The sequence below is a fragment of the Crinia signifera genome, chromosome 11 (genome assembly GCF_055691185.1).
Source record: "Crinia signifera chromosome 11, ASM5569118v1, whole genome shotgun sequence".
NCBI classification, from domain to species: domain Eukaryota; kingdom Metazoa; phylum Chordata; class Amphibia; order Anura; family Myobatrachidae; genus Crinia; species Crinia signifera.
The window spans coordinates 90,896,629-90,912,884 of record NC_139227.1 but is presented as its reverse complement, the minus strand read 5'-3'; the positions used below and the strand labels follow the sequence as shown (position 1 = coordinate 90,912,884).

Genomic DNA, 16,256 nt, shown 5'->3' with positions numbered 1-16,256 from the left:
ATTTGTTATATAAATTCAAATAAAAAATGTTATGTAAGAAAAGATATTTCCTGTATAAGGTAAACATTACAGGTCATTATGATGAAATACACACGTTTGCTTGCTTCAGGGCAGTAATGAGGAAAGATATCCTTCCCTATAATATGCCCCGGAGAGGTGATGCTAGCCACTTTGGGGTGCGGCTGAGCTAACACGTCATTAAGCTCCACCCCCACCTAGGAACACATGCCAAGACTTGCAGGTCCGGTGGCAGGGGGCGGGGCTTACTGACCTATCTCCTTCATAAGGAGGTTTTCTACACGACCTGTCTGCTTCACTGGGTTGGGATGCAGTAGAAGTACACACTTTTCCGTGGGCATGGGGGACTACCAAAATAATGATATAGAATTGTTTTTCTGTTGTTATTATTATTATATTATATAAAATATATGCATGCTAAAAATCACCCTTTTTATCACCCCCATAGCGGAGCTAATTTTCTGGGAGATCATGAGACTCCGCCGTGAGATGTCAGTGGCCAAACTGGGCTTCTATCCCAATGAGTCCTAGCAGTTTCATAACCAGGACCTCCAGAACGACTGATACCACTCAAGTTCCTGCTGTGGGGGTCTAGTGAATATACGAGAGCACAATGTGTGGGTGTACGTGTGGAAATACAACTGGACCTGAGGTTATAGCTACTCTATGTGGACTTAGCGCCTTCTATATGGTACAAATATTATTGTTCTCAGTGATAAATATGTACAATGCATAAAGAATACTTAACTCCTTAGAGATCATTCAGTAACAGCTGCATATGTGACAAACCCAACCATGGGCATAGTGTGGGTGGAGCCAGGGTCACCGAGAGGTATGTCGGGTCCCGCTAAAACTTTGGGGGGTGGCCTAATTGCTGGAGGTGTGACCACTTCCCTAGTTAGGCCACACCCCCAAAATGTTTAGAGGGGGGTGAATTGTCCCCACCTCAGCAGCAGCACAGACCTACAACATGTGCTGTGCTGACAGCAGGCTCAGCATAAACTCACGCTGTCAGTGAGACGCACATGCTGAGCCTGCTGTCAGCACAGAACATGCTGTAGAGGTGTGTGCTGCTGCTGCCCGGGAGGGACGGGGAGAGGGGTGGACCAGGACCCCAGCTGGGCCCCTCCAGCAAGCCCGGGCCAGAGTAATTCCCCCCCTCTCGGCGGCCCTGGGCGGAGCAACTAAACTAAAAGCTTTGGGCAGTGATTTCCCTTTTGGGCATTATATCAGTTCAGTAGAACTCATATAACAGAAAGGGGCAAATGCTTGCTTTTAATGTGAACAGCGCAGGAAGCGGGCATACGTCACACTTCATATAATGTAGTATATGTAATACATATATATATATAGTGATGACAGCAAGCCGCTAGGTGCAACAGTAGGGCAATCACACCTGAGCTGAATGTTTTATTTTTCGGATGTGGGCACCATTCCACAATCAAGTTCCCAGCTCTGCGAGTGGTTTCAGGGCAACTGTAAACCCCACCTGCATTTACTTATGACAGTGGGCCCTAGTGCTTTTATGTCTGCACACACCCCTTCCTCCTCATTGGTAGATACCAATTAATAAGCAAGGGGACAATTTGCGGCTGTACCTTCCATTTCTCTTACCTTACATGGTAGAGGTTTTGGAATGTTTGATTCTAGGGCAGGGACTGCAGCATTCCTTCAACTGCACTTGCTGACTGCACTCCAGCTTTGTCCACCCTTACTATATACACTCCAGTCTTCACATATGCTTGGTACATCCCTGACAGGCCAACTAACCAAACCACAGACCTAATTGGTAAGCTATACAAACGTACCAATCGCCTGCTCAATGTATCTGGCCAAACATAACAACTGGGAGGGCATTTAAATTGACCTTCCCAGCTGTTTGTGATTGTTGACGCTCCCTGCAGCAAGCATAATGGTACAGTCCAGCAGCTACCCAAACATGCAGGCAGTTGTACCACTATATATGCAAGATATGTCGGCATCTACCATCTTGCAGGGCCGACACGATATGTCTGGAATGACGCATGAGCCAATACACAAGCGATATATCGCTCAGTGATTGTAACAACTGATATATCACATAGTGCGTATCAAGCCATACTGAAGTGAATCTAGTCTATACCCACCTATGGGTTTTCATGTTTTCTGTAATGAAATGAAACACAGGCAGTTATTGAATATGTCTACATACTTACAATGCACTCTAATAAGGTCTCACAAGCTAAATGCAAAGGACACTGTGAATGGGCACATTGCTTATTATTTGAATGCAATGTTTTTATTACATTTCATGAGCTTTCATTGAGGGAGAAAGTATGTAAATGACATAGGTGGGAATAAGGTCTTCAACCATGTGCGATTCTAAAGATGGGGATCTTTCATCCCTATAGTGTAGTTTGTACAATACACATAGCAGTAAAGGTTGTAGCCTGTCGGATGCAGATGTCAAGTTTACGGTGACTCTGTTTTTAAAGATTGTGCTTTAAAACGATGGACAGACTCACTGGTAAGCTGCCAATACCTGCATCGTACGGGCTATTAGATATGCCACAGAGGGCAATATTCAGTTATCCGGAGTAAAGTACCATGGGTGAAAACAGGAGGCAGCCTCAGGCTTTAACGCACATGAATATTCAATTGGACTCCAACCTGTCGGTGCCCCTGCATCAGAGTGTCGAGTTAGTTCTCTACCTGCCACACTCCCTGCAGCCAGACAGTGAATGGCTTTAAGCATGCTGATTGGTTGATCGCTGGAAGCATGTGGAGAGAGGGTGCAGGAGGAGTAAGGATTTAAAAAATATATATATATTTATTTCCATGAATGGATCTGTAGGGTCCCAGGTGCATTGCTTTGCTCAGCAACCACAATGCTTTCAGAACAGCCCTGGCCTAACTCCTGGATGAGAATAGGATTTAGATGGCTTTCATTATGCTTAATCGCATTGGGATAACCATGGCTCCGTCTGTATGTTATGTATCAGAAAGTTGGAAGTCTGCCGACTCCGTACAAGAGTGTTGTAGCTGTTATTATCACAACTAAAGTGTTGTGCCATATTTTATTGGATGATTGTAATACTGTTGCATACACTGCGATATATAATAATGTAGAGAAGAGACCTTTAACCTGGTTTCTTATATTGAGACTTGTAATTCAACCACAGCTAGACTAATCTCACCTAAGGCTGCTTTAGTACATGATATATATGGACCATCTCTAAGCAACATGGGGATTGGGTAAAACCCGGAATGGTCTGGTCCCCGGAACGCTAGACCGGATCTGCTCCCGCAGCAAACTCTGCCATTCCGGAGCTTGTGCTGTGCTCATCCTCATCCGACCAGTGTCCTGTCCCTGTGGGTGTCTGTGGGGAAGCAGGGAGGAAGAGGTTACTTCCCCCTCACATGGTCCGAGAATGGGGTAATAACTGGAGCAGTACGGACCATATAAGGATGTTGTAGTCCAGTGGTTCCCAACCCTGGTCCTCAAGTACCCCCAACAGTGCACGTTTTCCAGGTCACTGCAGGTGCACTCATAATTCAGGCACATTTGAAAAGATCCACAGGTGGAGCTAATTATGTCACTTGCGATTCTGTGTGGAGACCTGGAAAACGTGCACTGTTGGGGGTACTTGAGGACCAGGGTTTGGAACCACTGTTGTAGTCTCTCCCTCCGTTCCTCCTCCCTGACAGATGTCACATGCACCCCCCCCTGGACAGGACACCCTACAGACACAGACGGATGGGGACAAGCACTACAACTGACAGAATGGCAGAGTTTGCTGCAGGGAGATGTTCCGTTCTGGTTTTACCTACTCTGAGCTACCTGCAGGGGACTAAGTAAAAACTGGACCCGGACAAGACCCCGGAACGGGGGTGTTTTGTCCAGTGGGATGCCTGTGATGGCTTTCACCTGGACATGGGGAAGGGGAGATTACAGCCTCCCTGTGTGGTTCGGACCGTTCCAGTTTTTATTACATCCCTGGACCATGCATGAAGGCTGTATTCTCCCCCTTCCCCTTACCTGGTGACAGGTGTCACAGCAGCCCCCCCCCAGACTGGACACTACGGTGTTCCGGGGTGCTGTCCAGTCCGGGTTTTCCCCCATACCCCTACCTGCAGCTATACAGCTATGTGGAACTGGAACTCAGCTTAAAAGCCACAGGTTGCTTCCTCTATATTATGAGAATATGCATGTGATTGTGTAAACTATTACCTGTGTAGTTATTAGACTTATGTTACATATTCCAATGCCGTGCCAGGGCATCCCCAACGCATGTGATGCCATGGCGTTACAGCAGGGGATGAGGCAAGATGCAGGAAACTGAGGGGCAGATTTATTATTAAGCCTGTAGAAGTGATAAGGTGTCTTGTGATAACACACAGCCAATCAGCTCCTTACTGTCATGATCAAACTAGCCTGTTACTTGCCAGTTAAGAGCTGATAGTGTCCAATGCATTATCACTGGACACTATCACTTCTCCATGCCCAATAAATGTGCCTGAGTGCCAGTCATGTTGCCACACAAACTGGGTACAGGTGGTGCTAGAGCAGCAAGCATATCGCTCACTTGGCTTTGCAATGCATGCGCCCTCGGTACAGTCCAGACACATTCCATATGAGGGCTATTTGCTGGAACAAATCATAGACCCTCATTGTGATTATAGGTAAAGCACAACCCCCTTGGTATGAAAGGGTAACATTTACCCATAATGCTCTTCTTCTGTGAAAACTCTCATTATGCAGAACGGCTGCATGACAGAACTTTGTGTATATGTCACACAGCTATTTGTATGGGAACTGAGGGGGGAGAATAGGAAGTGGGAAGGATCATTTTATGCTGCACATCACCCTTTTGGGTGTAGTATTCATTTATTACCAGTATTATGCAACCTGTAACAATGAAGCTCATATACATATAATCTCTGGAATTGCATTAAAATAATTACTTTTTATCAAATTGTGGGAGTGTGTTTTTCTTTTTACTCACATTGGTGTTATGGTGTATAATTTTGTTGTCTTTGTATGCTGTTGTGGCCATTTTGTTGAAGACTGCTTAATATAATATAATGCTCTCACTCTGCTCTCTTGCTCTATCCCCCACCTTTCTCTCTTCCCTTCGGTAATTAATATATCAACTGCTGCCTGGGTCACCTTTTCTTTTTTTTTTTTTAATTCAGTCTTTATTAAAGTGCATATAAAACAACATACATGGTACAAAAAACACAGATAACATACTACACAAATAAGACACTACTACTGCTAGGCCGCATCCAAATATCCTAATACCCAACGTCTGTACTGGTTTACTCCAATGGGTTTAGCGATAAGCAATAATAACTAGAAAAAATGGTAAACTTGAAAAGTGACTTCGTGAACCAATAGTGACAAATTAGTGACGCTGCTAGCCTCTGACGTCAGGATTGGACGCATAGTGGCGGACGTGGAGGTGATCGGCGTGTCGGGACCCAGCTGTGATCTGTTGGGGTTAATGAGGGGAGGTGTCTTGGTTGTGGGATGTGTATATATATGTGCACTGTTTGTATCATTGTTTGTCCCTGACGACGGGCTCAGCCCAAAACATATGTCGGAATAAACTACATTTTTTTTCACTGCAAACGAAGTCTGACGAGTGCCGCCTTATATATATATATAAAGTAAAAAATTTCTTCCTTACAGAACATTTCTTTACTCTGAAAAAGAAAGCAGAGGTATGACATAAAGTCTGCTTCACTGCTTTGGACACAGTACTTTACAGTTGCCGCAACTGACCTCAGTACTTTTCCAGTGTTGGCTTAGTGCAGCTCGCTCTCTGCCACTTTTTGAAGGACACATGCCAGCTCACAGCACAGTGCTCAATATGATGAGTACAAGCAGCACTTGCAATGCTTGTCCACAGGGTGTCACTGCAGTGTAATATCACAGCTGTAAAATCAACTGTATAATCTTCATGATTTAGGACCACATTTTCTCAATGGCAAGGACAGCTGTCGCCAGGGAGAGGAGGAGGGGGAGAATAACGCCTCCCTGTATGGTCCAGGCATGTAGCAAAAACCGGAATGGTCCGGACCACATGGGGAGGCTGTAATCTCCCCTTCCCCATGTCCCTGGCAAAAGCTATCACAGGCATCCCACCGGACAAGACACCTCCTGGACCGGACACTGCAAGCTCCGGAATGCAGAGTTTGATGTCCGATCCGGCGTTCCAGGGTCTTGTCCGGATCCGGTTTTTATTTCGGCCCTGACAATCTGCTGCCATATGTAGTGACACGTTTGCTTTTTCTCACCATGCTCATTTGTTTCATAGTAAAAAGAAGAAGTCAAATATCAGCCAATGCATCTGCTTGGACAGAGCATAACATCAGGAACAATTGGGTATGGGTTAAAAACCGGACCAGGACATGACCGCCGGACCGGACAAAATCTGCAGTCCGGAGCTTGTAGGGTCTGGTCCGGGGGCGTGTCCTGTCTTGGGGGGCTGCCTGTGACACCTGTCACCAGGGAGAGGAGGAGGGGTAGGATAAAGCCTCCCTGTGTGGTCTGGGCATGTAGCAAAAATGGCTGTTATCTCCAGTGGCGTAACCACTTTAAGGCAGCCCCAGAAGCCGCTTGGGGGAGCAAGCAGCAGCGGGGTCTGTGTGGGCGCCGGCACCTGTCTCAATGCACTGATATGCTGCTGCCTGCCGCTGCCCATTGACCCATTGACTGAGCACCGGAGGCTAGTCACCTGCAGTGTGGGTGTGGCCATGGCAGAGACGACAAATCCCCCCACTGATTCAATTGACTGTACACAGAGCCAGTTATTGGCTACTGTGTACAGGAAGGGCGGGCGGATGGGCGTGCTAGGGTGGCCTGGAATGCGTCGGAGCCAAGGGAAGCAGCAGTGTCTGCTGGTCTCTCTTCCTCACTCCTGCTTCAGCTTCTCCGTTATGTGTGTGACGTCACACGCTGGGAAAACACGCTGGAGAGGAGCTGGGGGGGCGGGGGGGGGGGGGGGACGCCACAAACGTTTTGGCAGGGGGGAGCAAAATTTTTAGAGATACGCCACTGGTTATCTCCCCTTCCCTGTGTCCCTGGTGATAGCTATATCAGGGACCCCCCCGGACAAGACACCCCCAGACCAGACACTACAAGCGCCGGTGGTCCGAGGTTTAGTCCGGGTCCAGTTTTTACATAGTCCCGGGCAGGGTCGTCTTAACATTAGGAAGGGCCCCTGGGCAACCTAGTTCACTGGACCCCCCCCCCAAATTAGTTTGCCCAGGAGCCCACAATCACCTCCCCAACCCTCACCTCTCTGGCTCCGTGCGGCAGCCAGTCAGCTTCCGGCGTAATGTCCCTTACACATAATTCCCCTCGTAGTGCCCCTTAAACATTGCCCATATTACTGCCCCTTACAGAATTCCCATACTGATTCCATATAAGAGGAGAGACCTCATTGCCACGTCCCTCTATCCCCACCACAAACACCCTGTCCCCCAACATACACCCCATAACCCTCTATCCCCACCACAAACACCCTGTTCCACCCACAGACCCCCTATAAAGCTTTACTCACATATACACCCTAGTCCCCCTGTTTGTGCCACATTCACTCCCTATTCCTCTACACCACTCCCACTTCCGCTTTGGGGGCCAGAAACAGTTGCCAGGGCAACCCTGGGCATGGCAGGGGGCTCAAGGGGGCCTGGACCCGGCATTAAGGGGGCCTGGACCCGCCCACTTTCGCTTTGGGGGCCAGCAACAGTTGCCAGGGCAACCCTGGGCATGGCAGGGGGCTTTAAGGGGGCCTGGACCCGCCCACTTCCGCTTTGGGGGCCAGCAACAGTTGCCAGGGCAACCCTGGGCAGGGCATGGGGCTTTAATGGGGCCTGGACCCGCCCACTTCCGCTTTGGGGGCCAGCAACAGTTGCAAGGGCAACCCTGGGCATGGCAGGGGGCTCAAGGGGGCCTGGACCCGCCCACTTCCGCTTTGGGGGCCAGCAACAGTTGCCAGGGCAACCCTGGGCATGGCAGGGGGCTTAAAGGGGGCCTGGACCCGCCCACTTCCGCTTTGGGGGCCAGCAACAGTTGCCAGGGCAACCCTGGGCATGGCAGGGGGCTCAAGGGGGCCTGGACCCGCCCACTTCCGCTTTGGGGGCCAGCAACAGTTGCCAGGGCAACCCTGGGCATGGCAGGTGGCTTTAAGGGGGCCTGGACCCGCCCACTTCCGCTTTGGGGGCCAGCAACAGTTGCCAGGGCAACCCTGGGCATGGCAGGGGGCTTCAAGGGGGCCTGGACCCGCCCACTTCTGCTTTGGGGGCCAGCAACAGTTGCCAGGGCAACCCTGGGCAGGGCATGGGGCTTTAATGGGGCCTGGACCCGCCCACTTCTGCTTTGGGGGCCAGCAACAGTTGCCAGGGCAACCCTGGGCAGGGCATGGGGCTTTAATGGGGCCTGGACCCGCCCACTTCCGCTTTGGGGGCCAGCAACAGTTGCCAGGGCAACCCTGGGCATGGCAGGGGGCTTAAAGGGGGCCTGGACCCGCCCACTTCCGCTTTGGGGGCCAGCAACAGTTGCCAGGGCAACCCTGGGCATGGCAGGGGGCTCAAGGGGGCCTGGACCCGCCCACTTCCGCTTTGGGGGCCAGCAACAGTTGCCAGGGCAACCCTGGATATGGCAGGGGGCTTTAAGGGGGCCTGGACCCGCCCACTTCCGCTTTGAGGGCCAGCAACAGTTGCCAGGGCAACCCTGGGCATGGCAGGGGGCTTTAAGGGGGCCTGGACCCGCCCACTTCCGCTTTGGGGGCCAGCAACAGTTGCCAGGGCAACCCTGGGCATGGCAGGTGGCTCAAGGGGGCCTGGACCCGCCTACTTCCGCTTTGGGGGCCAGCAACAGTTGCCAGGGCAACCCTGGGCATGGCAGGGGGCTTAAACGGGGCCTGGACCCGCCCACTTCCGCTTTGGGGGCCAGCAACAGTTGCCAGGGCAACCCTGGGCATGGCAGGGGGCTCAAGGGGGCCTGGACCCGCCCACTTCCGCTTTGGGGGCCAGCAACAGTTGCCAGGGCAACTCTGGGAATGGCAGGGGGCTTTAAGGGGGCCTGGACCCGCCCACTTCCGCTTTGGGGGCCAGCAACAGTTGCCAGGGCAACCCTGGGCATGGCAGGGGGCTTAAAGGGGGCCTGGACCCGCCCACTTTCGCTTTGGGGGCCAGCAACAGTTGCCAGGGCAACCCTGGGCATGGCAGGGGGCTCAAGGGGGCCTGGACCCGCCCACTTCCGCTTTGGGGGCCAGCAACAGTTGCCAGGGCAACCCTGGGCATGGCAGGGGGCTTTAAGAGGGCCTGGACCCGCCCACTTCCGCTTTGGGGGCCAGCAACAGTTGCCAGGGCAACCCTGGGCAGGGCATGGGGCTCAAGGGGGCCTGGACCCGCCCACTTCCGCTTTGGGGGCCAGCAACAGTTGCCAGGGCAACCCTGGGCATGGCAGGGGGCTTTAAGGGGGCCTGGACCCGCCCACTTCCGCTTTGAGGGCCAGCAACAGTTGCCAGGGCAACCCTGGGCATGGCAGGGGGCTTTAAGGGGGCCTGGACCCGCACACTTCCGCTTTGGGGGCCAGCAACAGTTGCCAGGGCAACCCTGGGCATGGCAGGGGGCTTTAAGGGGGCCTGGACCCGCCCACTTCTGCTTTGTGGGCCAGCAACAGTTGCCAGGGCAACCCTGGGCAGGGCATGCGGCTATAATGGGGCCTGGACCCGCCCACTTCCGCTTTGGGGGCCAGCAACAGTTGCCAGGGCAACTCTGGGCATGGCAGGGGGCTCAAGGGGGCCTGGACCCGCCCACTTCCGCTTTGGGGGCCAGCAACAGTTGCCAGGGCAACCCTGGGCATGGCAGGGGGCTTAAAGGGGGCCTGGACCCGCCCACTTCCGCTTTGGGAGCCAGCAACAGTTGCCAGGGCAACCCTGGGCATGGCAGGGGGCTCAAGGGGGCCTGGACCCGCCCACTTCCGCTTTGGGGGCCAGCAACAGTTGCCAGGGCAACCCTGGGCATGGCAGGGGGCTTTCAGGGGGCCTGGACCCGCCCACTTCCGCTTTGGGGGCCAGCAACAGTTGCCAGGGCAACCCTGGGCATGGCAGGGGGCTTTTAGGGGGCCTGGACCCGCCCACTTCCGCTTTGGGGGCCAGCAACAGTTGCCAGGGCAACCCTGGGCATGGCAGGGGGCTTTAAGGGGGCCTGGACCCGCCCACTTCCGCTTTGGGGGCCAGCAACAGTTGCCAGGGCAACCCTGGGCAGGGCATGGGGCTTTAATGGGGCCTGGACCCGCCCACTTCCGCTTTGGGGGCCAGCAACAGTTGCCAGGGCAACTCTGGGCATGGCAGGGGGCTCAAGGGGGCCTGGACCCGCCCACTTCCGCTTTGGGGGCCAGCAACAGTTGCCAGGGCAACCCTGGGCATGGCAGGGGGCTTAAAGGGGGCCTGGACCCGCCCACTTCCGCTTTGGGGGCCAGCAACAGTTGCCAGGGCAACCCTGGGCATGGCAGGAGGCTCAAAAGGGCCTGGACCCGCCCACTTCCGCTTTGGGGGCCAGCAACAGTTGCCAGGGCAACCCAGGGCATGGCAGGGGGCTTTAAGGCTGCCTGGACCCGCCCACTTCCGCTTTGGGGGCCAGCAACAGTTGCCAGGGCAACCCTGGGCATGGCAGGGGGCTTTAAGGGGGCCTGGACCCGCCCACTTCCGCTTTGGGGGCCAGCAACAGTTGCCAGGGCAACCCTGGGCAGGGCATGGGGCTTTAATGGGGCCTGGACCCGCCGACTTCCGCTTTGGGGGCCAGCAACAGTTGCAAGGGCAACCCTGGGCATGGCAGGGGGCTCAAGGGGGCCTGGACCCGCCCACTTCCGCTTTGGGGGCCAGCAACAGTTGCCAGGGCAAACATGGGCATGGCAGGGGGCTTAAAGGGGGCCTGGACCCACCCACTTCCGCTTTGGGGGCCAGCAACAGTTGCCAGGGCAACCCTGGGCATGGCAGGGGGCTTTAAGGGGCCTGGACCCGCCCACTTCCGCTTTGGGGGCCAGCAACAGTTGCCAGGGCAACCCTGGGCATGGCAGGGGGCTCAAGGGGGCCTGGACCCGCCCACTTCCGCTTTGAGGGCCAGCAACAGTTGCCAGGGCAACCCTGGGCATGGCAGGGGGCTCAAGGGGGCCTGGACCCGCCCACTTCCGCTTTGGGGGCCAGCAACAGTTGCCAGGGCAACCCTGGGCATGGCAGGGGGCTCAAGGGGGCCTGGACCCGCCCACTTCCGCTTTGAGGGCCAGCAACAGTTGCCAGGGCAACCCTGGGCATTACAGGGGGCTCAAGGGGGCCTGGACCCGCCCACTTCTGCTTTGAGGGCCAGCAACAGTTGCCAGGGCAACCCTGGGCATGGCAGGGGGCTTTAAGGGGCCTGGACCCGCCCACTTCCGCTTTGGGGGCCAGCAACAGTTGCCAGGGCAACCCTGGGCATGGCAGGGGGCTCAAGGGGGCCTGGACCCGCCCACTTCCGCTTTGGGGGGCAGCAACAGTTGCCAGGGCAACCCTGGGCATGGCAGGGGGCTCAAGGGGGCCTGGACCCGCCAACTTCCGCTTTGGGGGCCAGCAACAGTTGCCAGGGCAACCCTGGGTATGGCAGGGGGCTTTAAGGGGGCCTGGACCCGCCCACTTCTGCTATGGGGGCCAGCAACAGTTGCCAGGGCAACCCTGGGCAGGGCATGGGGCTTTAATGGGGCCTGGACCCGCCCACTTCCGCTTTGGGGGCCAGCAACAGTTGCCAGGGCAACTCTGGGCATGGCAGGGGGCTCAAGGGGGCCTGGACCCGCCCACTTCCGCTTTGGGGGCCAGCAACAGTTGCCAGGGCAACCCTGGGCATGGCAGGGGGCTTAAAGGGGGCCTGGACCCGCCCACTTCCGCTTTGGGGGCCAGCAACAGTTGCCAGGGCAACCCTGGGCATGGCAGGGGGCTCAAGGGGGCCTGGACCCGCCCACTTCCGCTTTGGGGGCCAGCAACAGTTGCCAGGGCAACCCTGGGCATGGCTGGGGGCTTTAAGGGGGCCTGGACCCGCCCACTTCCGCTTTGCGGGCCAGCAACAGTTGCCAGGGCAACCCTGGGCATGGCAGGGGGCTTTAAGGGGGCCTGGACCCGCCCACTTCCGCTTTGGGGGCCAGCAACAGTTGCCAGGGCAACCCTGGGCAGGGCATGGGGCTTTAATGGGGCCTGGACCCGCCGACTTCCGCTTTGGGGGCCAGCAACAGTTGCCAGGGCAACCCTGGGCATGGCAGGGGGCTCAAGGGGGCCTGGACCCGCCCACTTCCGCTTTGGGGGCCAGCAACAGTTGCCAGGGCAACCCTGGGCATGGCAGGGGGCTTAAAGGGGGCCTGGACCCGCCCACTTCCGCTTTGGGGGCCAGCAACAGTTGCCAGGGCAACCCTGGGCATGGCAGGGGGCTTTAAGGGGCCTGGACCCGCCCACTTCCGCTTTGGGGGCCAGCAACAGTTGCCAGGGCAACCCTGGGCATGGCAGGGGGCTTAAAGGGGGCCTGGACCCGCCCACTTCCGTTTTGGGGGCCAGCAACAGTTGCCAGGGCAACCCTGGGCATGGCAGGGGGCTCAAGGGGGCCTGGACCCGCCCACTTCCGCTTTAGGGGCCAGCAACAGTTGCCAGGGCAACCCTGGGCATGGCAGGGGGATTCAAGGGGGCCTGGACCCGCCCACTTCTGCTTTGGGGGCCAGCAACAGTTGCCAGGGCAACCCTGGGCAGGGCATGGGGCTTTAATGGGGCCTGGACCCGCCCACTTCTGCTTTGGGGGCCAGCAACAGTTGCCAGGGCAACCCTGGGCAGGGCATGGGGCTTTAATGGGGCCTGGACCCGCCCACTTCCGCTTTGGGGGCCAGCAACAGTTGCCAGGGCAACCCTGGGCATGGCAGGGGGCTTAAAGGGGGCCTGGACCCGCCCACTTCCGCTTTGGGGGCCAGCAACAGTTGCCAGGGCAACCCTGGGCATGGCAGGGGGCTCAAGGGGGCCTGGACCCGCCCACTTCCGCTTTGGGGGCCAGCAACAGTTGCCAGGGCAACCCTGGGCATGGCAGGGGGCTTTAAGGGGCCTGGACCCGCCCACTTCCGCTTTGGGGGCCAGCAACAGTTGCCAGGGCAACCCTGGGCATGGCAGGGGGCTCAAGGGGGCCTGGACCCGCCCACTTCCGCTTTGGGGGCCAGCAACAGTTACCAGGGCAACCCTGGGCATGGCAGGGGGCTTTACGGGGCCTGGACCCTCCCACTTCCGCTTTGGGGGCCAGCAACAGTTGCCAGGGCAACCCTGGGTTGGCAGGGGGCTCAAGGAGGCCTGGACCCGCCCACTTCCGCTTTGGGGGCCAGCAACAGTTGCCAGGGCAACCCTAGGCATGGCAGGGGGCTTTAAGGGGGGCTGGACCCGCCCACTTCCGCTTTGGGGACCAGCAACAGTTGCCAGGGAAACCCTGGGCATGGCAGGGGGCTCAAGGGGGCCTGAACCCGCCCACTTCCGCTTTGGGGGCCAGCAACAGTTGCCAGGGCAACCCTGGGCATGGCAGGGGGCTTTAAGGGGGCCTGGACCCGCCCACTCCGCTATGGGGGCCAGCAACAGTTGCCAGGGCAACCCTGGGCATGGCAGGGGGCTCAAGGGGGCCTGGTCCCGCCCACTTCCGTTTTGGGGGCCAGCAACAGTTGCCAGGGCAACCCTGGGCAGGGCAGGGGCTTTAAGGGTGCCTGGACCCGCCCACTTCCGCTTTGGGGGCCAGCATCAGTTGCCAGGGCAACCCTGGGCATGGCAGGGGGCTCAAGGGGGCCTGGACCGCCCACTTCCGCTTTGGGGGCCAGCAACAGTTGCCAGGGCAACCCTGGGCATGGCAGGGGGCTTAAAGGGGGCCTGACCCGCCCACTTCCGCTTTGGGGGCCAGCAACAGTTGCCAGGGCAACCCTGGGCATGGCAGGGGGCTCAAGGGGGCCTGGACCCGCCCACTTCCGCTTTGGGGGCCAGCAACAGTTGCCAGGGCAACCCTGGGCATGGCAGGGGCTTTAAGGGGGCCTGGACCCGCCCACTTCCGCTTTGGGGGCCAGCAACAGTTGCCAGGGCAACCCTGGGCATGGCAGGGGGCTTTAAGGGGCCTGGACCCGCCCACTTCCGCTTTGGGGGCCAGCAACAGTTGCCAGGGCAACCCTGGGCAGGGCATGGGGCTTTAATGGGGCCTGGACCCGCCCACTTCCGCTTTGGGGGCCAGCAACAGTTGCCAGGGTAACCCTGGGCATGGCAGGGGGCTCAAGGGGGCCTGGACCCGCCCACTTCCGCTTTGGGGGCCAGCAACAGTTGCCAGGGCAACCCTGGGCATGGCAGGGGGCTTAAAGGGGGCCTGGACCCGCCCACTTCCGCTTTGGGGGCCAGCAACAGTTGCCAGGGCAACCCTGGGCATGGCAGGGGCTCAAGGGGGCCTGGACCCGCCCACTTCCGCTTTGGGGGCCAGCAACAGTTGCCAGGGCAACCCTGGGCATGGCAGGGGCTTTAAGGGGGCCTGGACCCGCCCACTTCCGCTTTGGGGGCCAGCAACAGTTGCCAGGGCAACCCTGGGCATGGCAGGGGGCTTCAAGGGGGCCTGGACCCGCCCACTTCTGCTTTGGGGGCCAGCAACTGTTGCCAGGGCAACCCTGGGCAGGGCATGGGGATTTAATGGGGCCTGGACCCGCCCACTTCTGCTTTGGGGGCCAGCAACAGTTGCCAGGGCAACCCTGGGCAGGGCATGGGGCTTTAATGGGGCCTAGACCCGCCCACTTCCGCTTTGGGGGCCAGCAACAGTTGCCAGGGCAACCCTGGGCATGGCAGGGGGCTTAAAGGGGGCCTGGACCCGCCCACTTCCGCTTTGGGGGCCAGCAACAGTTGCCAGGACAACCCTGGGCATGGCAGGGGGCTCAAGGGGGCCTGGACCCGCCCACTTCCGCTTTGGGGACCAGCAACAGTTGCCAGGGCAACCCTGGATATGGCAGGGGCTTTAAGGGGGCCTGGACCCGCCCACTTCCGCTTTGAGGGCCAGCAACAGTTGCCAGGGCAACCCTGGGCATGGCAGGGGGCCTGGACCTGCCCACTTCCGCTTTGAGGGCCAGCAACAGTTGCCAGGGCAACCCTGGGCATGGCTGGGGGCTCAAGGGGGCCTGGACCCTCCCACTTCCGCTTTGAGGGCCAGCAACAGTTGCCAGGGCAACCCTGGGCATGGCAGGGGGCTCAAGGGGACCTGGACCCGCCCACTTACGCTTTGGGGGCCAGCAACAGTTGCCAGGGCAACCCTGGGCATGGCAGGGGGCTAAAGGGGGCCTGGACCCGCCCACTTCCGCTTTGGGGGCCAGCAACAGTTGCCAGGGCAACCCTGGGCATGGCAGGGGGCTCAAGGGGGCCTGGACCCGCCCACTTCCGCTTTGGGGGCCAGCAACAGTTGCCAGGGCAACCCTGGGCATGGCAGGGGGCTTTAAGGGGCCTGGACCCGCCCACTTCCGCTTTGGGGGCCAGCAACAGTTGCCAGGGCAACCCTGGGCATGGCAGGGGGCTCAAGGGGGCCTGGACCCGCCCACTTCCGCTTTGGGGGCCAGCAACAGTTGCCAGGGCAACCCTGGGCATGGCAGGGGGCTTTAAGGGGGCCTGGACCCGCCCACTTCTGCTTTGGGGGCCAGCAACAGTTGCCAGGGCAACCCTGGGCAGGGCATGGGGCTTTAATGGGGCCTGGACCCGCCCACTTCCGCTTTGGGGGCCAGCAACAGTTGCCAGGGCAACTCTGGGCATGGCAGGGGGCTCAAGGGGGCCTGGACCCGCCCACTTCCGCTTTGGGGGCCAGCAACAGTTGCCAGGGCAACCCTGGGCATGGCAGGGGTCTTAAAGGGGGCCTGGACCCGCCCACTTCCGCTTTGGGGGCCAGCAACAGTTGCCAGGGCAACCCTGGGCATGGCAGGGGGCTCAAGGGGGCCTGGACCTGCCCACTTCCGCTTTGGGGGCCAGCAACAGTTGCCAGGGCAACCCTGGGCATGGCAGGGGGCTTTAAGGGGGCCTGGACCCGCCCACTTCCGCTTTGGGGGCCAGCAACAGTTGCCAGGGCAACCCTGGGCATGGCAGGGGGCTTTAAGGGGGCCTGGACCCGCCCACTTCCGCTTTGGGGGCCAGCAACAGTTGCCAGGGCAACCCTGGGCAGGGCATGGGGCTTTAATGGGGCCTGGACCCGCCCACTTC

At 58.1% G+C, this 16,256-nt stretch overlaps 1 protein-coding gene across 5 annotated transcripts in view; it reads left to right on the top strand.

Moving 5' to 3' along the window:
* The window catches only part of RAB3IL1 (RAB3A interacting protein like 1), a 33,185-nt gene extending 28,212 nt beyond the window's left edge, over positions 1-4,973 (top strand). For all 5 annotated transcript variants that reach the window (XM_083165722.1, XM_083165721.1, XM_083165720.1 and 2 more), the window contains one exon: positions 467-4,973. In XM_083165722.1, coding sequence (XP_083021848.1) covers positions 467-549 — 83 coding nt within the window. In that variant the 3' untranslated portion in view covers positions 550-4,973. The remainder of the gene's footprint in view (positions 1-466) is intronic.
* Positions 4,974-16,256: the final 11,283 nt, after the last annotated feature.